The 26,231-nt window shown below is 31.8% G+C and overlaps 1 protein-coding gene across 6 annotated transcripts; it reads left to right on the top strand.

Moving 5' to 3' along the window:
- The first annotated feature begins 358 nt into the window (after positions 1-358).
- Positions 359-23,568, top strand: LOC148601460 (phospholipid scramblase 1-like). 6 transcript variants are annotated; one of them, XM_088554639.1, is made up of 11 exons: positions 359-440; positions 10,914-10,976; positions 12,693-12,812; positions 13,790-13,867; positions 14,997-15,073; positions 15,655-15,785; positions 16,280-16,394; positions 16,953-17,049; positions 18,296-18,354; positions 19,252-19,305; positions 22,055-23,568. In XM_088554639.1, exons 1-10 carry the CDS (start codon positions 416-418, stop codon positions 19,297-19,299), a joined length of 813 nt encoding a protein of 270 aa, XP_088410765.1. In that variant the 5' UTR covers positions 359-415; the 3' UTR covers positions 19,300-19,305; positions 22,055-23,568. The 6 variants fall into 6 exon arrangements, with proteins under 6 accessions (XP_088410765.1, XP_088410767.1, XP_088410771.1 ...); XM_088554644.1 differs by lacking the exon at positions 359-440 and adding an exon at positions 3,996-4,020; XM_088554642.1 differs by lacking the exon at positions 359-440 and adding an exon at positions 4,086-4,230.
- Positions 23,569-26,231: the final 2,663 nt, after the last annotated feature.

The following is a 26,231-nucleotide window of genomic DNA, read 5'->3' as shown; positions in this document are numbered from 1 at the left end:
GAGTGATGGCAATAGCTGACCTGGCCTTCCAGGTGAGCTAAAAATGAGGTTTTTGACAGAGTTATCTGCCTTGAAATATTCATTTTCAGTATTTTCAATGAAAATGTAACTCAATGGTCCAGAATGATACTTCTTACAGAGACTGGCACTTAGTTAACAGTGAACGCTGATGTCGTTAATGACCACTTGATTTAGGTTAACAGCCTTGAAGGGCCTCTTAAAGTTTTTAAGTGGTAACAAATATCTATCATTTTCAATCTTAAAAAAGGAAGAGTTTAGATAATTAAACCAGGAAGACTTTATTCAGAAATCTACTGAACATCACAGTATTGACTTGATACTTATGATTTATGCGCTGACTGGATATTGACACCACCATCATATATATTCTAATCTAACACGGAAAAGACAAAAAATGATAGAAATGAATAACAAAGAAGGTATTTATAATACATCTTTTCTTAATTTGTCATGGACATTTGAAGAAAAGATTAATTGTGTGTGTTTTTTTCTTTTTTTATAATTTTGTTGGAATACATTTTAAAGGTATTGACACTGAGATTAAAGTATGTTGAGAGGTAGAAGAAGCTGTCATCCATCGTTTCGTTATTTGAATTACATTTCCGGAGTTGGTTAAATTTTCATTTTATAAAGAGTATAAAAATTCATGAGAGAAACAAAATCGTGTTCAACATTGTAAACATTTCGATAACAGTTAAGTAGCACTCCAGCTTAGAATCATGCAAAATGTGATTCATGGGTAAAAATTAAGCCTACACATTTTTATTTTTTTATATTTTGTGTGAATTGCCAGAGTAAACAGAAATTAACATTCAGTTTTTCATATAACCGGTGTTTTTAGAATATAAAAATAATATGTAATGCACTGTATATTTAAAAATTAAGAGAGATAACTCTGTAAATGACACTCAAATACAATATAATCTACTGGATTGTCAATGTTGATTATTTGCTAAGAGTAGGCAGAATTGAATGAATAATTACACATTTCATAGTATAGACCCATAAAACAACTTAATTACAAAAATAATAAATATGTAGCCTTTTTGGGGTGTATTACATTTTTCAGATATTGCATGATTCTTACAAAAACAGCTACTTAATTTTTCAATTTTAGGACGCCCTACGATGCGTACGATTTTATCATACAGTATCACATCTGTTGCAGTGTAAGATTCTATAATTTTCTGGTAGTCAAAGGTTTATTCTGAACTTAAGTTTATACTAGTAAAAATTGTGTTTGCATGTAGTTTTATTTTATGTGTAATGAATATTCTCGCTCATCCGGATTTCCGAGTAGACACTGTCTATAATACTTGAATTCGTTACTATTATTACATGTATTTGTAGTTAATGTGTATTGAATGTAACGTGTCATGTGAAAAAAATGCAACAAATTACAGTGAAACCCGTCACAAAATATACGAAAACCTGGCTCAACCAGACAGTCCGAAGTCCTTTTTACAACCCCAAACCTGGTTAAACCAAACCAATTTTAAAGTACAAAATGGGCTTGGATTAGACATGTTTAACTATATATCATTTTCATAATGTGTGTAAAGTGTATTTTTTATAATACCTAAGGTAGTTATAGGATCATGCAATTATCTGATTTGCGAATATGGAGTGACCGTTTTAAAGATGCATGGCAAACAAAACCCTTTTACCTCTCGTTCATAGATACAATTTCTTTTTCAACGGACTTGACACTATACGAGTAGCATAAGGGGGGGGGGGGTGGGGTGGGGTGTGTACTAAGTTGGTGTTACCTCACACTTCCAATGATCTCGAGTTACACCACCCCATTTTAGTGGGGTTAGAGCCTAATAAGCACATATTTGAAGTGCACGAATTGCGATGCATGTCTGTGTAATATTTCCGCGGACATTTTAAATTATGTGTATCATTTTGTTTCTCGTAGGGTGTTTCTAGAAAAGCAGAGGACGCGTACCATGTCGGTGCACCTGGTCCATGCTCCCAGGTTTTAGTGAAGTTCGTGTTGCTCATTTGCTTTTGTTACTTTGTATATATAATTTTAGTTACTTTATGTTGTGTTTGTCTGTTTTCCATGTCTGGTTTTTGTTACTTGATTACATTCTTTTAATTACCTCTATATCATTGGTCCCGTTGATTACCCTTTACATTCAGTTAAACTAGTACTGATATTGTTTCATTTTGGAAGAGACTATTTTTTCCTTTTGTAGAGACTGTTGTTCCTTTATTTATTTTTATTTTCAAATCAATATCAACTTTGAAAGGTTAACATTTATTCTACCCAACGCTTACCTACCGGTGCACCTGGTCCATGTTCCCAATTTTTAGTGGAGTTCGAGTTGCTCATTTACTTTGGTTACTTTGTATTGGTATTTTTGTTATTTCGTGTTCTTTGTTGTGTTTGTCTGTTTTCCATGTCTTGTCTTTGTCCAAGGATTGCATTCGTTTGAATTAGGCTAAAATCTTGGTTCCCTTAGTTACTCCTGGAAATAACCTCATTGCCCGTGGTGCACACGTGTGCATCATGGACATTGAGATTTTTAAATTTTTTTCATAGACATAAAAAAAAATGTAACAGATATATGTGTTGATCGCTGGTTGCTAATACTATGACATAAAAATCCATGATTTTAGATTGGAGAATCTATTTGTTCAAAGCACACACCAGAAATATGTTTCTACGGTATGCATTTGGCTTCATTGTTTTATGTTTGGCGAATGGGAGGACGTCACATGCCCCATGCACGGACAATTAATAATTGAATTTCGGATGTAAAAGGCTTTCTGGTTGGATATTGTGTCCACCATCTCAAATTGTTTTATGTGTCTGTGACGTCATCAAACTTCTATGAGACTATCCAGGAAGATCCTATGATATGGATGGTCTATGATAAATTTTATCCCACGGAATAGTTGTTTCAATGTAATGTTTATATCATGGATATGCCCAGTAGCAAATTTAAAAGAAAAATTTTCAAATAGACAACGGATGGTTAATAATTTCACATTTCCCTCAGAAAGCAACCATTTCTTGTACCAGATGAAAGAGTTCTCCCCCTTTTATATGTATTTTGTTCCTCTTTAACCGTTGCAGTTAATCAAAAACCAAAATTCCATGGATGAATTTTTTTTGAAGACAGATTTTGTCATGTGCCACCCACTGCGTGGATTTTGCGTGAACATCCTCTTAATTATTTATTCATTGAATTTTGATACAAAAACTAAATTATAATGACTGTTATATGTTTTCGGTCTATGAAGAAATAACCTCAATGTCAGTGGTGCACTCTTGAAAATAACTTGCTACGCAGATCCACGTGATTGAGATTATCTCGTCATAGATTTTAAAAAATATAACAATCATTCCTTAAATATCTCTATGTATTCATCAACTGCATATATTCCATGTTTCTAAAATGTTCCTTTATCCTATTCTTTTTTTTAATCCACGCATGACATGGTTTAAATTGATTTCATTCGCTTCATATTTTATCTAGTATATGTGCATTACACATTTTCAATGTTATCATTGCGTGATGTAAAAAAATACATTACATTTATAAAATTAACATGAAGGTCAATTGATATCCCGGAAACTAAATTAACCCCGCTGAGAACTAAAGGTTACGCTTAAATATAGTGACAATTTGAACCATTCTTATAAAACTATATATTACAAGGTTTTATCACATATTTTTCTCTATTTTCAAAATTTATTCAGGACAGGGCGATCTATTGCACGGTCGATGTACTATTGCTCCTTGAGGAGTCTATTGCACTGACCCCATAATGACCTTTATCAAAGCCTTTTGATTGGTAGAACTTTTTTAAGCGCTTCATTGAATTGGAATTTACACACAAAAACACGTGTGTAAATACGTAGATGTGACTCTCGTCTGCCACTTGGTAAACATGGAGCGGTCAATTTCCTATTCTTGGTCGAATGGTTGTCTCTTTGACATATTCCCCATTTCCATTCTTTATTATATCTCATAGACAAATTAGGTAATAAAACAGTTATTAAATGGGTTGGATGCAATAGACCAGATACAATACACCAGTTTCGTTGTATTTCAAAATCCAATAATTTTCAATAAGCCTCTTTCATAGTTTCCAATGTAAACAAATATAAACAAACCCGATAATATGTCCTCAGGCTACAGGTAAATTCAATCTATACGCCATTAGATAACTGGAAAATGAACCAACAGAAAGGTAAGAGTTTAGAATAATATTTTTGTTTATTTTCCGCCTCATTACGCCTTTAAAGCATCAAGAATATTTCACTGACAATGAAATCTGATGGTTTTTCTTACGTAATGTTCATCTAGACGTCATTCGTACATTGTGATTCTTTGTGTAACTTGTTCCACAGTGTGTAAGTCAAAAGTGATTCCATTATAAAACTATTAACTTTATTGATTTATTAAATGTGCTTTAGCACAAAAGGCATATTATCCTTATAGTTGCATTAAGGATTGTATGCACACAATAATTCGAATATAAATGCAATATCTAACTTATGTTAATTGAACTTCCAATCATATGAAATTTGTTTTTTATGGCCATATATTTGATGTCTTTATACCTAGAATATTTACTCAAGGAGACTGCCTAAAATATATCTACTCAAATATAACAATCATTGAAATCGACTAATCACACTTAAATATTCTATCAAGATATAAACGTTTATGTAATATAAAGATTTCTTGTAGAAATAACGACAAAGTCGGTGCTACTTTCACTCCCATAAGAAAAATGATATACGCATTTTTAAGTATGCATGGAAAATGTGCCTGCGTTAAAAAACATTAAGCAGATAAAAAGCGAAAATAAATAAATCAAAAATAAATGAATGAATAAATAAATAAAGAAAAAAACAAAACAATTCTTCATTTTCATTTATTAATATATCATCAGTAGTCCTACAGAAAATTCGGTAAGCAACATACTTACACATATTTGGTAAAAAATGAACAAAACAAACACTAATTTAAAGCAGGAGGTATTCACGTAAATACCCGGTAAATATCCATTATCGATTTTTTTTCTACCATTGTCGCATATTGTATCAGGAAACGGGCTTTTCATGAAAGGCACTGTCATTGTTTGAATTTGTTTTAATTTTATAGGGAAACCTAGATAGAAATCAAAATACAAGTTAGTCCATAGTTTATATTTAGTTCATGTTATTTATATTGCTTCTAATTAAACATGACTCAAGAACTCATGATGTGTCGAAAACTAAGAACAAACCGAATATCTATTTTTAAATGTGAAGACATTTTAAATTCTTTGTAATAGAGGTAAAAATGTCTCGTCAACGACATGTGTGTCAGATACGATATAACTTTTAATTACAATAGTTGCTAAATATCAGGTGAATAATAAAGATATACAAGTTATCTAAATTTGAAATGTTTGAATGAATTTACAAAAGCCTAATCATGTATTTATGATATGGGCTACTTTGATATAGGGTTGAATCAAATATATCTTTGAATAAATTTAACCTATTTTTTGTTATCTCTCCGGAAGATAAATTACACATATTGCTGAAATAGGAACGAAATCTGTGAATTTAAATAAGTAAAATAGGCTTTCCATTGCACTTTATCAATATATATATACTAATGGAAAAAGGAAACTCTGCATTCCCACTTAAATTCAATAAAAACAAAACTTTAAATGCGCATAAAATCCTTAAAATTTCAGACCTTCGTGTGAATCAAAGTAACAGTATAGATAATTTTTCTTAAAAAATCACGACTGAAGAAAGATCAGATTTGTAAATTCTTTTTTGTTTTTTTTTCACCCATCTATGATAGGAAAATTACTTCATAAACTGACAACAATGTTTTATGATATTGGCTTGCTTTTGTTATTATAAAAACATCTAAATTGCCTGTACTTAACGGCCAATACTAGCAAACATTTCGAATTTGTTCTAGCATCATTTGTATCTTGCAATAAATTTTATTTACGATTCAAGTGTTATATGTGTAGTAAATTGGTGCGTAAAGAAATAACAGTTATATTTATCATACCAACATGAAAGTAACAGTAAAGAAAAAAAAAGACACACTCCATTTAAAGATGGAATGGATTCCAATTCATATAAAAATACCAATAGCAGAGGCGATTCAAAGTGCAGAATCGCACAACAAACGAACGGTGTTACATTTTACGTAAACTTCTATCGTTCTTTCTGCATAAATATCTGTAATTAAAAAACATACATATACATGTATCCACAAAAAATTAAAACAATAAGCCTTGCTTAATTCAAGTTTCATGTTCATATTAAGCAATTATTGTATGTAAATAATTTAAAAAAAAATCAACAACCGAATGACAAGCAACCAACTGGTAATTTCGTCTGTTTTTTGACATGTATCATATATTTAGATTAAAATATAACTTTTTTGTATATGTATTATATGTGTTTGTTTAAACCTCTTATCATCTTCTCTATATTCCATACCTTATATTTCACCTCTAGACCTATATCACATACCCTATATCACAACCCTAGTACTATATCACATATCTTATGTCGTACCCCTTCACAGATCATAATTGAAGTACGGTTAAAATATATGATATAATGAATTTGAGATGTCAAAATCTGTATCACATGTGGTATCAACCGTCGACCTATATCACCCGAGAGCCGGTATGTATGAACCATCTCATGTCTAAATATTTATGAAGAATCTAATGTACCTATATATCAACACCACTCAAATAATACAACACATAGTTTAAACATTTTTAATCGGTTTATTGTGTTAGCTCAATGCTTTATTATTTCGCACCAAGTCGATCAGCCATTTATCATACTATCTCAAACACGGTTTTAACCATTACCTGTATGTGATATTTGCTATATAACATGGCTACCCTTAAACAAACATAAGATATAAGTTTTTCTCTGTGTACTTTTATTTTTGTTCCTTCCAGTTTTACGGTATCTTTTTTACGTATTATTCTTTTGATGTTCCCTTTTCCCGCCAAAAGAATTCCGTCTGTTTGAGGAAGTAGACCTAGGGTAAGAGACATAAATCTTACAAATCATTAGAACGTTTGTGTAAAGCATTTGACATCAATCTGTTCTATGCATCAAATAACTTGGGTTGATTTCATTTTATTTCCAATGAAAACTTGATAAGCTTTGGTTAAATTGAATATGATGCAAACATATCACTGATTTCAAGAGTTATGTCCCTTACTACAGGTCTACCTTCTTAACTGCTTAATGGTAGTACATACCTATGATTTAAATAAAATCAATTTGCAATTTTGGGTACTGTATTAAAATTATCAAATTAAATGTATTACACTCTTTAAGCTCTGGAAATATGCAGTGTGTGTATTCAATTCCCTATTTATGCGACCAAAAATATTAGTAATCGTATAACGGCATCTTTCGTCGTCCCACATCCGTACACAATATGGCTTCCAGACGATAACTAGAGTATAAGTGTATGGATTTTAATGACATTTACAAATAAGTGCCATACCACAAAAGACAATCTGGCATTGATTTAGGTGGTTGTAGTTGGAACCATTTAGGGGTCAAAAGTGGGTAAGAAACAATCATTTTCAGGAAATTCTGCCAATAACTTGACTATTGATAAGATCAACGAATCCCTATGACATTGTACTTCGAAGTGCCTTATCTCCAAAAAGAGGCAGAGGCTGGGATTAATTTTTAGTGTTGCAATTATGACCATATCCGAAGAACGGGCCAAAAAAAAGGACCATTTTGCTTCTGGATAAATTCTTATTATGTGTCAAATGATCAAAATCAAAATTAAGAGCTGAATTAAGTTTGAATTGTGTGTCCATACCTATATTTGTAACTCTTAAAAGAGGAATGACTTATTGCTAATGTCATAAGTAAGACGATATGTAAACACCAAACTTCCTTGTTTTTGTTCAATATGTGCAGGATGCAACCATTTAATCATTTAAGCGACCCGAATATTGCAACAGCCCTTCACATAAGTTTGTTTTCACTAAAACTATAAATGGGACAAACTGCTCGTCTTTGATTTGTTTTCAGCATGAGCTTTTTCATGCCATTTATTTTACGTTCGATACATCCCTAATCTTATATGTTTTCTCTTTGCTTAGTCATTAGTACTTTGTAAATCATGAAAATACCAATTGAATATAAATAATAGTAGTGTTAGTATTGTTTTGGTATTGAGGGACTACAAGGTGCAGAAAATCCCATCAAATAAAAGATAATGTTTCGGTCAACATGCGCCAAATTCTTTTGTTACTATAGTCCTTTCTGCATACAGATCAATATTTTTTTTAAAAACCATGCATTGAACACTCTCTTAAGGAGGAAGACCCAGGGTAAGGGCCACAACTCTTACAAATCATTGGAACGTTTGTTTTCAGCATTTTAAATCGATCTCATGTAAGCATCAAAATAACTTGGACTGATGTCATCATTGTATTTCAAATGAATGCTTGAAAGACTTTAGTAAAATTGAATGTGCTACAACAATATCACTAATTTTATGAGTTATGTTCCTTACCCTAGGTCTACCTCCTTAATTCAGCTTAATAAATAACGATAAATCACAACAAGGTTAAAAGTACAACAACGGAATAAAAAGCTAAAACGGGTACCTGTTATATGGTCTATTCAAAATGTACCTATTTCTGCATTACAAATGAAAGAAACTTTTTTGAATGCACATTTCTAATCTATATAAGGACTGCTATTTTAAACATGATCCTCATTGTAACAGGACAAGTCAGCACTTGTTAAAAAAATAACTTTTAAATAAATCTTCGTTAAAAAGAACGGTTTCTTTTTGAACTGATCGCTTTGATAGACGTAACAATACATGCCATTTATCACAAGTAAAATAGCCAAAACTAGTTATATCATCACACATCGTCAGTTCTTGAATCGGACATTAAATGTGTTCCCTAATATTACTTTTGTTAATACGGACCTACAGCGTGGTAATGGAACGGATACTTGAAGCATTATATTCACAATTTTTTCGATATTTTTTTAATTCCACCGTGTATATATTTCGTTTGAAACAAAACAAATGTCGGTGCAAACATTTTTATGGCGCAATAGAGCATCCGGTGTTTATATACGGTTTTACGTCACTTAACGTTTAGTGTTAAAATTTTGACGTTGTTCCTATATCTATCTTTCTTTTACACCAGTAACAAAGATAATTTAAGCTTCTTATGTTCCTAGCCTCTAGGCTTGTTCACAAATAATCAGAAACTGAAAATGATATTCCAGATTCTTACAAAACTGAACCCTGCTCGTTAAGTATGTCAACTTGTCAGTTGACTTGTCATATAAAAATGTTAATCCCTGCATGAAAATGTTTACAACATCCGGTTACCATGGCGATGATGGAGTTAAAATGTCATTGAGTCAGATACAGGTTGGGGTAACTATATAAATGTTGGGAGTTTTCGGACACAAGCAAACATTTACATGAATTGATACACATGTACTGTTCTCTAATTCTTACTTATTAATTTTTATTATTTATTTATTGATACTAATTTTTCCTGCGTGTGATTACTTTTCCCACAGCCATATTTTTCATCCTATGACTTAAATTGCGTCATCCATTATTCATAAGCTCTATATTTGGAAGCGTTAATTATTACATGAAAAACAAAAATATTCATCAGAAAGAAACCAGTAAGAAATTTGAAGTCGTCATTAACACTGATTTCATTCATCGTTTTTTTTTGTTTTAATTTTTGGTTTGTTTTTATTTTACTGTTACTGACTGTCATGTTTGGGTGGGTATTCATCACGAGATTTACGCATTGTTTCTTCGACAAAGACGCCATATCATAACCTTTCTTGCCTTGCACTTGGTAAGAATATATCTACAATCACGACCGATAAACTCTTGAAATATTTGACAGAGCCTCTAAATTAAAAAAAAATTTAGATATATGATATTCAAGCGTTTTCTCGAGAAAGATTGGCTGTGAAATTTTTTGTGTTGGCTGGCCTGAATTTACGGTATATGGTTAGTTTTATTGAATGTTTTTTTAGTAACAGAACTAACTGATGGATCTGTCCTGACCTCCGTGCATACATTTTGACAATTTAAATATGAAAATGACCATTATAGTTTATTACTTGATAATTGTAAATTTTTGACGATGCAATGAAATTGTAACTTTTTTTTATAATGCAGTGAATATTATATTTATTTATAGAAGCAGGGTAATTTATTCACACACTAATCATAACAACTTCAAATATGGCAAGGCGACGTTAAACACTACGTTTAAGTTAACGTACGTCTTGCTTTCAGTTGAAATCATAACATTTTATATATCGATAATTTTTTTAACATTATTAATAAAGTTAACATAAGTATCATTTATTATATTCAACGCTTTCCGGGGTGGGGGGGGATAAGGTGATCATGGTGCCTTGCCGTCTACAACATTTTCGTTACAAGTTTCTCTTGCAGTTGCTACAGGACAATTAGACTTTATTTATATTTTGACCATGTTGTCATTACATTACTTTAGCTTTGCTTTCAGCTTTTACGGGTTCTTATTTAATTTCATGCGACAAGACAAAAACAAATGGTACAAAGGAACACTTCAGTGCAAAATTTAAAAATTGTTTCAATTGGAAAAGTCAGTTGTATTGTTAACTTTTTTCTAATTATTTTTAGAGAGAGAGAGAGAGAGAGAAAAAAAAACTTTTTTGTAAAAAAAAAAAACTAGTAATTTGAACAGACTTTTCGTTACAATTTTGTCTAGTATTAATGGTAGATAAGGTTATATTTGGGTATTTATATTTGATTAGGAATATCATTGATTAATAAGTTTTCATTGCTTAATACATTTTCTTTGTATTTCAGTTACTCCAGTATCGGCCCCGCCCCCATATGGGCAGCCTGGAATGGCACCGGGACCTCCACCAGGTAAATTTTAAAACGAAATTAAAAGACTGAAATTATTAGCACAATACGACTCTTAAATCATAAATTATCTCGTTTGAAAGAACAGTTTTGTTCCATCGGGTAAAACAATCACGTTTTTGTGTTTTTTTTCTTTTTCTTCATAGATTCTTGTCCTATCGTCATTTGACCCTGACTTTAATTTATAGAAATAAAACCATAATACAATGAAATCTGTCTAAATCGAAACCGATTTGGACCTAAAAATTGATTCGGTACAGGCAAGTGTTTGGCTTTTCAAAGTTCAAAAATACATTTTAATTGATATAACAGGACTTCAAAAAAAAGTGTTTGGTCTAGACAGGTTTCAGATTACTTATGGTTCGTTTTAGATATATTTCACTGTGTTCCTCTTCTTTAAGAATTACAAACCTTTTTAGTGATAATGAATAATCATTTTTAATAACATTCCTTACATATCGGCAACCAAGCGTGAATGTATTAAAATCAATAAAAGAAAGGCTTTGTTTCTCGGTTATGGACAACAATGAGTATAAGGGGGTTACACAACGACTGAGGGAAATCAGAATTCAGCAAAACGTATTATTTTATGACACTGATATCGATGTCGAAGCATCTTAGTGATCAAAGATTTTGTTGATGAGGCTACTATCTGTTCGTTGAAATTATTCTCATTAAACATATAGTTAAAACATCTTGAAATTAATAAATGATGCTTCTTTTTGTCAGATTGAAACACTGAATAAAATTTCAAGAAAACGAGAGCCAGATATTTTTTTAAGATGTCAGGTACCCTCATAAATATTGATATATTGCAAATGCAAGTGTTTAAATGCTTAATAGATATTTGATCTAAACTGGAAGTCAAATATATCATAACTCAATAAGCTTTTATGACAAGTTCAATATTTTATACTTGTTTAAATATACTTGACGAAACAAAACAGTTGCACGGAAAGTAGTAAATTATAACACAACTAATTATTTAGCACGTCTATATGATCAAAAATTCAAAGGAATGCGTGCAGGGATAATGAAAATGGCGTGAACGAATTAAATCAAATGGGTTTTCGACACGAGCTATCATTTGTAATATATAAGCTCTCACTAATTTATCGTGTGTAACCCCTTACGCATACTTTACGATTTCAACGCCGGATTCAAGGTTTTATGATACTGGTCTCGATTTCACAAAAAGTCGTTAATGTAATGTTGATCGTTAGTAATGACTTGATAAACTAAAATAGCATTATGGCGTCATGATTGACGATCCATTTCACACAAACCGACGCCTGATGTTTGTTAATTTACGGCGTTTTCCTTAGAAAAATATTGGATAGCGTAGGTAAATAACTGATATTAAATAATTGATATGAATGCAAGTTGTGTTGGTCTGTATAGAAATATGCGCATTCGTCGCTAAAATGACCAACCTTTAAGAGGTTGCTTGTCGACAGAAGTACAAATTTTCTCAATCATTCGCAAGTGCTATTGTTCACATAGCGAATTTTGTTTCATTCTGTGCTCTTTCACCTCAAAACAGTCTCCCAAGAACCTCAAGTACATACCGGACACTCTTTTTGTCATTATTTTGTCCACAGAGGTCTCAATTAGGTCCTAAATGCCATTTGTAAAATGTTTATTTATAGTGTTCTGTTCAATCTTCAGACCAGATATTTAACATACCGATTTCCAATTACATTACATACGATATTACAGGATACCAAGTCCAACAATGGGCTCCTCCACCGCAAGCTGTACCAGGATGTCCTCCAGGACTGGAATACCTCACAACATTAGATCAAGTCGTCATTAAGCAACAAATTGAACTGCTGGAAGGTATATAATTGTTCAAGCAAATTTCAGGTCCGGGGTAGACGAAAGAGGAAAGTAATTTCTTTTTTCGTTTAACAATTATATTTGGTTCGTAAGAAAATTTATCGTCATGGCTCATGGACTCATTATTTGTACTTCATTGCGACGTCGATTAATTGTTACAAAATTCATCATCGATTTGTTAGACAAACATTAACCATGGTGAAATACGGCAATGGTTCGGATGAAACCTTTTTGAATTCAACAATTACCAAAAAATTGCAAAGTATGATTCTGTACAAACAATTATGACGTATATCCTAACTCAACTTATAAATTTTCTTAGTGTCAATAATTCAGTTTTTTAATAATATATATCAATTATCAATAATGCAAACAAAAGAACGTTTAAAAAATTATATGTACAAATTATTGATATTTTGCCTGTATATCAGAACGTCAAAAGAAAAATACCTTATCGGTTTTCGTTTAAAATCCCTTTGATTTTGTTATACGATAATTTTCAATCTCACGCCAGGTTTGTGAGAGTGGAAATTATCGTATAGTTGCACAACATACGTGCGCACGTAGCACTCCGCAGAAAAATAGTCCCGAAAGGAAACTTTGCAGCGCTTATAAACCTTACATATTTAGCTTAGGAAAACTGAAAAAAAGAGAAACTAACACCTTTCACTTCAACGAAACAACGATAAACAGATTATTTAAAAATTTTTAACTCGCGGCGAAGCTGCGCGACGTAATAAGCATGATAAACTCCCTCTCATTGAACAATGTTAAATAATCTAATATTCTCTCGTAAATTTCAGCATTCACAGGCTGAAAGAAAATATTGCAAAATATGAGTTTGTATAAACAATTATGACGTATATCCATAAGATATGACTCAAATTATAAATGTTCCTAGTGTCAATAATTCATTTTTTTTTATAATACTTATATCAGAACTTCAATAGAACGATATATTTTCTTTTAAATTGTAGCATTCACAGGCTGGGAACAGAACAACAAATACAAAATTATGAATAACCAGGGACAACAGGTTTACTTTGCTGCTGAAGGTAAAAAAGCGCCATATCTCGACTAAAGTATTTAGGCATATAAAGTGTATCAACTAAAATACTAGTATTTGGTTTGAATATTCGTGGAGCTGATGTTACTTTGGGTGATTAATAAAACACTGATGTTAACATTATGCAATATAACTTAGAGGACTAAACGTTGTTCTGTTAAATGGAAAATCAAAGAAAAACCTGGTTTCGAAAGGTAATCAAAAGAATACATTTCAAGGATAAGGACTACACAGGACAAATAGATACACACAACAAAGAACATGAAATTACCAAAATAATTCGTACAAAGAATAGAAGGTAAATGAGAAAACTTAACTCTTCTAAAAGCTGTTCATGTTCTCTTGTCGTTTTTATAAATAGGGTCGATGTCTCAAATGGTCTTTCTGTTTCCCAACCGCCATTGAACAATAAAACTTTTATTAATACAACTCCCCCTTTTTCAGCCATTGTAGAGAAATACAGTTCTTGAACAGGGAAAACCTCCCATTCTATGGTAAATTGGGGGGATTAGGATGGGGATGGGAATTTTGAATAGGGAAGATGGAGAAATAAGTTCTTAAAGTATTTATCAATGTCAAAGATGTATTACATTTAAATAAACTTGATAGTTTAAATGCTGAAGAATTTCACAAATACAAAATTTAGTTATATAAAATAAGAATTGATAAAAAAAATATTCAATGGGTACTCTATCGGGGATTTATCTATAAGGAATAGGGAATTTTCAACGAGGATGGAGACAATTGGGAATGGGAATGGTATATGTAGTTGTAATTTTATACCAATGCCGTACTCTCAGATTTTTCCTCGTTTGTCTACCCCGGACGACTTTCTATAAGTGCGGGTGTTTCTAGAAAAGCAGAGGACGCTTATCCTACCGGTGCACCTGAGCCATGCTCCCAGTGTTTGGTGAAGTCCGAGTTGCTCATTTGCTTTTGTTACTTTATATGTATGATTTTAGTTACTTTATGTTTTTCGTTGTGTATGTCTGTTTTCCATGTCTGGTCTTTGTCCCTGGATTTCATTCTTTTGATTACCGTTATAACCTTGGTTCCATTGATTATTCTTTTCATATCGTATTTAAGAGAAACAAACAATAATGTTAATTTTTTTCTAGATACGGATATGTGTATGAGACAATGTTGTGGACCACAGAGAAGTTTTGTTATACACATAACCGATAATATGAATCAGGTAAGCTGATAGTCGGGAAAAATATGAATCAGGGAAAATGATTGTTGAGAGAAATGATAAACCATATAAGTTATTTTGTTATGGACATTATGGACCAAGTTTGCTGATGTTTGCAAAAAAACATATGATCCTCTGTCATATGCTTACTTGATGAGAAGATTAGTTTTGTGTGCTTTAGAAAATTTTGTTTTGACCGTTAATGGAAAGTAAACCTGTATCTAAACCAATCAAGGAAAGTAAATATTTAAACATGATTTAGGAAAAGAACAAAAATCAAAACAAAACAAAAAAGGTTAAAAGCAATGCAAATAAAAGGCACAGAGAGGACTAAATTGTAAGGATGACCTTCAGGTGAGTGAAAACAAGAAAGATGTGTTGACAGCAGTCGTTTTAGAAAAAAAACCTTATAAATGAATCTATATGGATGACAAAGCATACAAACGTAGATATTTTCTACAATAAAATAAACGAAAAGTAATGGCGGGAAAACAAAAAGGGCAGAATAAATCCATTGTAAGAGGTTATTCCACTGTCGTTTGCAAAAAAAAAGTTAATATTGCCATTTTCGAATTTTTATATAGGAACTTATACGTTTAACTAGAGATTTCAAATGTTGTGCTGGCAATTGCTGGTGTGCTAACAGTGACGCCTGCGCACACGAAGTACAAATCGAATCACCAGTTGGGCAGGTAACAGGATATGTACGACAGGAGTAAGTCCATTACATTGGTTAATACTGTCTATTTTTGTGCTTATTACTTTGGAAAGGAACAAATCAAAGATGACAATTTGTTGTTTTTATCTAGGTTTAAAAAATGTTGATGAAATATAAATGTATCACGTTTTAATTTTTATTGTTATTTCATTCTATTTAATAATCAAGATATTTCTTTTCCCGACAAACATTTTTTATTTCAAAAGTAAGTTTCAATTGCTGCAATATATCACACCTTTTGAAAAATGTAACGGAATAGTAAAACAACGCACCAAAACATCTCGAATTCATCATTATAAATTTCAAAAAAGGTTATTTGTACGTATCTTATTTTTACAATCAGACAAACTACATAGCTTTGGCAATTTTGTAGTCTTGTTTTGTTTAATTGCAATTAAATGGTATCTTATTCCATTTATTTTAAATACCGGATTTACGTGATAAGACTTACAAGCAGCATTGTGTTTCCACGGAAATGATTTAAATTTTAGATGCAGTGCCTGGGCACCCAATTTTTCGGTGCGAGATGCACAGCACAACCTTGTTTTGAGAATACACGGACCTTGTTGTGTCCTGAGTATGCCGTGTTGTGAAGACGTATTTAAAGTAGGTTTGTCTCATCGTCTCATTTCCCCCCACTCATTTTTTCCCAAATATTCATACGAGGAAAAAATGAAATTCTATACTAGTACAAAGAGCAGTACCAATTTTTTCTCTGTTTGAAGTCGTTTTAGGGTAAAGAAAACCCAATACTTTTTCGAAACTACCTAAACGATGAAATCGACCTTTATATTTAAGGAGATAGACCTAGGGTAAGGGACACAACTCTTAAAAATCATTGGAACATTTGTATTTAGCACCTTACATCAATCTCATGTAAGCATCAAAGTAACTTGGATTGATTTCATTCTGTTTCAGATGAAAGCTTGATAGGGTTTGGTGAAATTGAATATTATACAAACATATCACTGATTTCAAGAGTTGTTTCCCTTACCCTAGGTCTACCTCCATAATGCATGTTCTAAAAAAACAATTCCATGTTTTATCCATGCATTCGCGTTGCCGACTAAAAAAAAAAAAAAAAAGAATCAAGCACTTGAGTTTAATTTATCTAAAATTTTCTTTTCTTATTCATACAATTTACCCACAAGGTTATGTTTGTAGGTATGGTCGGCCGATGACACACAGGAAATTGGAACGATTTGCAAACAAACAGGAATTCAAGAATTTTTTGTTGATGCAAATACCTTTGGAGCAACATGTACGATTACTAATATATTTTGTCCTTGCTAGTTTAATTTGTAACTGTTAAAGTAAGAATAGGCTAATGACGGAAGCAATGCTTGTAGAAAATCCTCAATTTACAAATTGTTTTAACTTTTCCTATTCAAATGATTGTCTGCAGGAATATATCAAAATGAACCAAAACCGAAAAAAGGAAAGATAAAATAAAAAAAGTCATGTTATAGAATACACCCGTAAAGAAACAGTTCTATGTTCATATGTTAAAATACAAAAAAAACAAAAACAAAAACAAAACAAAACAAAACAAAAACAGTTTCATATATTGTAAATGTTGTAAAAGTCGATTATCGCTAATACTAGCATAGTTTCTCTGAATTGCCTTTTTATTTCTGTTTTTGTCATGATGACTTTTTTCGTTTTCCGTACGATGATTGTATATCGTTTTAACAAATATTTGAAGTTTTATTTTGTAACAAAATAACAAAATACAATAAACATTTAAGTGTAATCAAGGAAACCAATATTCTAGCGGAAATCAAAAGAATGTAATCCGGAGACGAAGACCAGACATGGAAAACAAACATAAACAACAAACAACATGAAACAACCAAAACAATACATACAAAGTAACAGAAGGAAAGGATCAACTCGGACTTCACTGAAGACAAGGAGCATGGACCAGATGCACCTGTAGGGTACGACTTGACCTTGAACTATTTCCTGTATGGAGCTATTACTCGCTTATTTCAAATCTTTCCGCCTCTGCCACAGACTTCCTGGACAGACCTTTAACCACTTTCGGATTAACTACGTACCAGTCCGCGTGCTTAGGAGCTCTGCATTACAGGTTGAGGAAGAAAATCACAGGGCATGAGCACTACTCGTTACAAATCCTGAAACAATTTCCGTTGTACTTTATTAATTGGCATTTAGAGGTCACATTAAGTACCGAGCATGGAAGAGGTGTAATGCATTAAAATATCGAATGTACACCCTGCGCAGAAGATTGCTCAGCCACATTCAGTACTAAACCCCGCATTCTTATGTAAAAACTAATCATCTGCATGGTTTGTAATGAGTAGTGCGCATGCTTTGTGAACATTTTCGCATTCTATATAGCAGAGTTTGAAGCTAGTGGAATAATACGCAGTAAATGAGCATTTGGTAATATGTCAGCAGAGGATATTTCATTTTGTCTTTATACCGGTACTAACTTGATAATATTGTTAGGTACAACTAATGGTACATTTATTCAATTATAGTTCCTCAAGACTTAGACGTTAAAATGAAAGCGAATCTTCTGGGTGCTGTGTTCTTAATCGTAAGTCTTTAATGTATTTACTTCATTCTTTTGGGTAATTAGTTTTTAAATGACTTCAAAATTGGTAGTCACTGGTTCTCCGCCAAACGCAAGGTGTTTGAGGGGATAGAGTGACGAAAAATATACTCGGAGTTAGAAAAAAGTGTTCGAGTAGGATGGTGTGACTACGTGCGGACTGTTGCTTCTTTGAGCTAATACAATGAAGATGAGACTCAGTGTGTCAGACTAGTACAAAGCAGATTCTATTTTATTAGCCAACCGCTCTCCTTCTGATATACATGAATAACGGTTATTCATAAACAACCAAAAAGTAAACGATCGTATATGGCCAAAAAAAATATGTGTGTTTACTGTCACATGCTGAAAATAGGGTCGGTAGGTCGGATTTTTTTTGGCCGCCATTGTTGTTTAATACGGTAAATACTGGTACCGGTGACAAAAAAAAACAAAACAGGAATTCTGGAATTTCAGAAAATTGCCGATAAAAAAGTTAGGATCGCTCAAATAAAATAAGGGTCGATCGGGTGACCGTAAACGCACTTATTTTTTTGGCCTATATACATTTCCAGTTATTAGTATATTATTTTCAATTTCTTCATTCCAATACATTTTTAATATATTTTCTAGACCAGAAGTCTTATACCAATATGCGTAATGCAGCAAATTTTTAATCCAAAATTCTTGCAAGCGTTAAATAACCAAATGAAATTTCGAAACAATGTACTGTTTTGCTTTTTGTAAAAAAAATGCATCTATTCTTATTTTCTTTTCTTTATACAAACTAACAATTTTTAGATTTTCTGCTAACACGAATACAATGCATTTGTTTTAAACATAACCTAATAATTGTATAACATAAATAGTATTTTTTTACGATCGTTAATTGCATTATTCCAGGATTTCATGTACTTCGAACGACAGAAAAACAGCGGCGGTGGCTATTAATTTCAGGTCATTTGCACGCTTAAATGTCATCCTACTAGAATCCCATAAAATGTGTTGCATGCATCCATCTTGGGTTTGAATAATGTCACAAACTTGCAATAATGAAACAAAGTGAATCCTTTCTAAACAGGACCCTTTCAGACTGAATTTGTTGTTCGGTTTAGATAGATGTTCGGTTTATGCAAGTTTTTAGTGCAATATAACTTACATGAAGATGTCTGGTTTATACAGGTTTTTCGTTTATTCAAGATTCGGCTTAAGAGGCTGGCAATGTAAAAATTAGGCAAATCCTATGATCAATTCATCATCAACATACCAATATAATTGCCTAAAGTTAACTATATTACTCGCTATAACAGGTGGGGTAAACAACTAAAATGAGAATTGTAATTATTGAAACAAGTATTTGATACTTTGAAGCCTCTTTAGTTCAGTATATTGAAGAAAAAGAGCCTATTTCCATACAATTATCCAATATAATTTTTTGAATAGGGTATGTAAGTCTCGTCACGTGACTCCGCGTTTTCATGAGAATGGGTCCTCGTCTACCATTCAAATGCATTGAGATTCGTCATTAACATAGCACTGAGTTCAACATAAAAAAAACCAAAATATCTTTTTGTGTAAAAATACTGTTACAAAATGACCAATATCTAGCTATACAGGATAAAAATTTTAAGAAAGGTATTAAAATAGAAGATTTTGCATTGTGATGCAGCGCTTCGATTTCCAGGAAGTAAATAATAAAATGCAGGTCGGTCTTCTGATTTCAATACGTTCTACATTTAAAATTCCTGAAGGAAAACTGAAACTAGAACGAGACTTACAAACCCTATTAGTGAAGTGAAAGGGTAGTTGAAAACAGTTTGTTCAATACCCAGTGCATATTCTTCGTAATTCCAGGTGATAAGCAAACTCGAAAACTTTATTTGAATTATTAAATGTCACTGGGGAAGGGCTAATAAATACAAAAAAACATGATGAAATAAATTACAATGAAGTTCAAATAGACACGTACAGGCTAAGGGTATTTTTTAAGCCTTAAAAAATTTTCTTTACTATATTTTAATGCGAAATTGTATTTTTATGGTTTTATAATATTAGCGTTTAACATCATCATTTTTGTTTCCATTACAATTGCAGACATCTACTAATCTATTTAAATACGTATTGTTAAGATATTTATTTGTGAAAATGCTTGCTTTGTGACATTAATCAAGTGCTTCTTAGAATGTAGTGTCTTTAAAATGGTAGTTAGTTTGTGCTTATCCTACTCTCTGAATAGATGTATTTCCCATGGTCGTGGATCTATGGTCAATTCATCGTTTTCGTTCATTTTTGATGATTTCATTATACAGTGAAACTTGTCTAAAACGAAGACCTTTTGACTTTAGTATTGGTTTGATTTAGATAGGTTTTCGTTTTTCCCAGGTTGAACATACATTTAAAACAATACAATAAACAATCTTTAAAAAAGGATCTGGATTAGACAGGGGGATGCTGTGAAATCTTCAAGCTTGTAAACAACGCCGTTTTCCATATATGGATAATAAGCCGCGCCTACTAAAATCGTAAGAAATGTGAAATAAGCAAACTTCTACAGAATATTAAAGCTGAAAACTGAAGTGATGATTGAAACCCTTAATTTATTTTCTTTTTTTCTTCCAATGTATCTAGAAAGCATTTCCGAAAAACGTCTGTTTAATGGAAAATTGTAATCTCCTGCAGACGTTGACGTAAACCATGCTTATGACATGATAGTATTTTATGACTTTGTTATTTTATGTAGTAGAAAATACACTTGTTAACTATCCTGTGGGTTTTCGGATTCTTGGTGGCTCGGTTAAGACAGGTTGAAACTGCATACCTTGGTAATATTAGGTCCATACAAATTTAAGTTACATTTGTACAACAACAATGTGAATGTAGATCAGAGTCTCCATGTTTTTGGTGGGAAACAGAACTATTAGAATTGTAGTGTTAATTATAAAAGAATACTGTAAACGCATTACTTTTCGCAGATTCTGTCATGTAAATATATATATGCAGCAGTACCTATTTTTTTTCATTTTCGAAAAAATAATAAGCGATATGTACTGTTTATGGGTACATTTTTTCCGGTTTTCTGTCCTCCGCAATTTGCAAAGATTAGTACAATGCTAAATTTAATAAGTTTATACTAAATGTAAATTTTGAAGTCCTTAATATTTGAATCAAGGATAATTGAAGTCCATTTTTTTGTAATTTCTACCATATAAAATAATTGCTTGTTTGAAAAGATTATTGCTTTAAAAGGCCATTTTAACGCGATTTAAAAAAGGTCTGTTTTCATCTGAAAAAGCCTTAAATGATATCAGCAACAAACACAACATTTGAACTAAGGAGAAGATCATCTGATTTGAAAGATGGTCGGAAGAATTTACCAGTAATCAAGGGAACCAAGGTTCTGGCGGTTATCAAAAGAATGTAATCCAGGGACAAAGACCAGACATGGAAAACTGACATACACAACAAAGAACATAAAGTAACTAAAGAGTAATCAAGGGAACAAAGATTATTGCGGTAATCAAAAGAATGTAATCCTGGGACTATTTTGGCAATATTAAGATTATCAAATCATACATACATAGTAACAAAAGCAACTGAGCAACTCGGACTTCCCTTAAAACTTTAAAAATAAATATTCAAGCCGTATCCCCTTCAATACCATATTTTTTTCCTGACCATTGCCATTTTTGATATTTTGTTTTTGCAGGATTTTATGTTTTTTGAAAGCAGTGGAGGAGGCGCAAACTAAGAGTACCATGAATATAGACCATAATAAACACATTAATTCAAGATGGAAAACTTATTTTAGTGGATACCTACCAAAGAGTTTGAAACTTTATGTGTGATTGCAATGTAATACATATTTACAAGTTTAAGAATTAGAGTTACGTCCCTTGGTGTGATATACTTATCAATGACCTTTGAACCAGACTTGACAATTCAAATTAATTATATAGTTTTCACAAAATATGATCCATGTCTGTTCTTGATCTTAATCCTATTGAAGTGATCATGAATTGATCATTATGATAGTACCTTTCAATTATGAGAAAGTTTGTGAAATTAAAATGTGCCATTTTTCTTGATGATATCTTCAAAGCTTGTGCCGTGAAAAAAATAACCGTTCGTGCTTTTCTTTACTTAGGATTGGAAGAAATGTTATATTTAATGTCATAACGATACTTCTGCTTGATATTTCTGTATTTATCAAGAAAAGAAAATTGTTAACTGTTGCATTTATTAAAAAGAAGGATTACTGGGATTATAACTCAGGTTCCGTCTTTAAGTGATGTTTGGATGCCGAACCCTCTTGGACTTTTAAATTAGGCCAGTTTCTACTGGTGATGGGTTTACCAAGGTCAAAATAAAAAATTGAATTTATTTTGGACTCGCTTTAAACAGGCATCATTTATTCGTTTTGTTTATGTTTCTTGTTTGATATTACGTAGTATTTCATCAAAGAATCATACAATTGTGATTCATTTTATAAAGCCTAAATATATTTATTTTTTAAATCTTGCAGTAAACATAAATTACAAGTGGGTTTTCTTATACCCCTGTTCATAGGAGATAAAAAATATATTAAAATGTACAATATAGTTCAAAATACAGGGCGATAACTCTGTCACCGAAATTACAACACAATTGGACACTATTGAATTTTCAATGTAAATGATCTCCTAAGAGCAGACAGATTAGAATGAATGATTATAAAGTTCATCATTTAGACACACAAAAAGAACTTGATTACAAAAAAAAGAAATATATGTAGCGTTTTTTGGGTGTATCACATGTTTCAGATTATGCACGTTCTTGCACAGACTGCTACTTAAATTGTCAATAAAGTCGTGTATATTTGTATTTCACTCGTATTAAATTTCCTGTAGTTGCAGAATTTTGAATATAATAGTCTTATTATAACATCACAATATGATGTCTTAATGTGATACATTTAATGCAAGTCGAAAAAAATATATATCAATATAAAGAAATCATAAGAAATATGATTAACCATTCAAAAACATCAAAACAAAACAAAAAAAAAAACATACAAGCAAACAACAAAAATAAAAACAAAACGAAAACAAATAAACACAAATCAATAAAATCATCAATTAATCATTTTTAACATTGTTTGTTACTAATTATCTTTATCTGTGATTTAAACTCTGTAACAATGTCTACTAGTTATATGTAATAAATATTTTACATTGAAAATAATTCTTGTTGGTTAATGGTTATTACAACGGATGAATAGGAGTAATTTTGTTTTACAAATTAAGAAGGTTAGACATAGGGTAAGGGGCATAACCCTTGAAATCAGTGATATGTTTGTATCATATTCAATTTTACCAAAGCTTTTCAAGTTTTCCTTCGAAACAGAATGGAATCAATCCAAGTTATTTTGATGCTTACATGAGATTGATCTAAAATGGTAAATACAACATTCCAATGATTTGTGTAAGAGTTGTGTCCCTTACGCTAGTTCTACCTCCTTAAATTTATTTGATGTGACTTGTATCATTATTTATATCCTTTATCCCCAAAAAGATCACCACCAAGATAAACTGTCCTGTACTATTTAGCAAATTTGACAGTTATAACACTTTTTTATGTTCCAACGTCATATTCCCTGTGTAGGTATGTAAGTCTCGTTCTAGTTTCATTTTCCTGACCGGGATTTTTTTTATGTAAAACGTATTGAAGTCCGGATACCTGTCTGCGCTTTATTGTTTTCTTCCGGGATAAAAAAAAACGCTGAATGCAAAATCTTCCGTCTTATACTTTTTAACATATAAAACATGTGGAAATAGACAATTGTCGTTTTTATTGGTATTTTTACACGGAAATATGTTTTTTAATACTGAACTTAACACTCTAAACATGTCACATCTCCATGCATATGAATGGCAGACGAAGACTCATTCTCGTAAAGCCACGGAGTCACATGGCGAGACTTACAAACCCTATTATGATAAACATGATCCGAAAGATCAGTATAACAAATACAGTGGTCACATTCTGAGACATATTTATTCCTATACATATATAATTTAACATCAAGGATAACAAACGTTGACAGTAGGTTCAAAGGGAACCTGCTGAAAGATAGAGGACAATAAAGATAAAATACGTTTAAATTCGATACGAATAGACACAGGAAATCCAAAAGAAAATGTACGTACTCAATAAACTACTGCCAATACACAAGATTGACTGAAAAACAGCCTCAAAATTAAAGTTATTTTGGTTCAAGGTGAAAAACAAGCATAATTAAGTGTAAGTGTTAGTAAGACTCGGGCAAATTGAGAAAAATCAGAAACACACATGTCAAAACTCCACAGATCTGACAATAAAATATCACAAAATGATGATTTCTCCATTTGAAAAGACCATTATTTAATCTCTGCTTCAATGGATTTGCTCAGACATTTTTCAATAAAATCTTAGAAAAATGAGTTATCTGCCCTTGAAATGTTCATTTTCAGTGCATTTCAATGAAAATGTAACTCAATTGTCCAGCATGATATGGAAAATCTTGTCTCTTTCCTTGATTCTGATGGTGCAAATAGTCAAATTACAATAGCAAAATGCTGTTTTTTTTATACCATATTTCACCTACTGCTTGATTCTTACCGGGACTGACACTTAAATTACCAATATATACATCTATTGACTTAACAATACTTCAAAACTGTCTCAATCGCTACACTAACGAGCCGTGGACGAGGTCATTATACACATTTTGCAGGTCGATAAACGGATAACAACCTTGTTCAAATCCGCTAATTGTAAATTTTCATGTTTACGCAACAGAAATGTAAACGAATTACAATATGAAGATGTTTCCAGTTTCAGTGGATTCTAGCTTGTTCATTTACTTATGTTTCTAATTTGAATATTTCGTATTTTATTTTTGCTTTGTGTGATTATTTTTCGTGGAATATGCGCTTTTTTAATCGTTCGAATCCTTGTTCGCTTGTTTACCATTGGATTAAGGTAGCTTTCTATCAACTCCGCATTACCTCTATATTCATAATGTTAGGTTGCTACTGCTATAACTCACAATCGTTTATTATATTTTCGACCAACCAGGATCACCAAGAGTTCATGTAATACCCCTTAAATTGGAGTTTCATGCCTCACTAAAAAAGTAAAATTAAAATATTATCATTCAAAGCGATATATGGAATAAAAAAAGATTTAAAGAATGTTTCAGATTAAGATCCTAAAATCGACTGACATTTGAAACTGCTAGTATGTTGTTTAAGCGCAAACAATACTCCAGTGTGAACAGATTTACATAAAACTAAATAAGTGTCAGTCCCTGTAAGAATCGGGCAGTAGGTGAAACATGGTATGAAAAAAAAACAACATCATTTTGATAGCGTAATTTGACTATTTGCAATCAAGGAAACCGACAAGATTTTCCATATCATGCTGGACCATTGAGTTACAGTTTTATTGAAATGCACTGAAAATGAACATTTCAAGGGCAGATAACTCTGTCAAAATCCTATTTTTTCTATCATTCTATTGAAAAAAAAATTCTGAGCAAAGCCAGTGATGCAGAGATCAAATAATGGTCTTTTCAAATAGAGAAAATATCTTTGAGTTGTTAGAGATCTGGTTTTGTTTTTGGAAACAGACCCTCTGCCTCATATTAAGATAGGCTTTACTGTTGTTTACTATGTTTGACATTATCTATAGAACTTCTATCATGCCATAAATGTAATTTACACACTCCATACATTACAATCAGATCGGATAAAGCATTCATAGCATATGGCGGAGATTGTAGCCAACGGTTAATTATTGATTGATTGGTTGTTGATGTTTAACGCCCGAGCAGCGATATTTCAGCTATATTCAGGCGATGAACA

This window comes from Perna viridis, chromosome 12 (genome assembly GCF_037379345.1).
Source record: "Perna viridis isolate PV_CMFRI_1.1 ecotype Kerala chromosome 12, ASM3737934v1, whole genome shotgun sequence".
In the NCBI taxonomy this organism is placed as follows: Eukaryota; Metazoa; Mollusca; class Bivalvia; order Mytilida; family Mytilidae; genus Perna; species Perna viridis.
The sequence above is the reverse complement of the archived record's forward strand: the minus strand, read 5'-3'. Positions and strand labels throughout refer to the sequence as shown.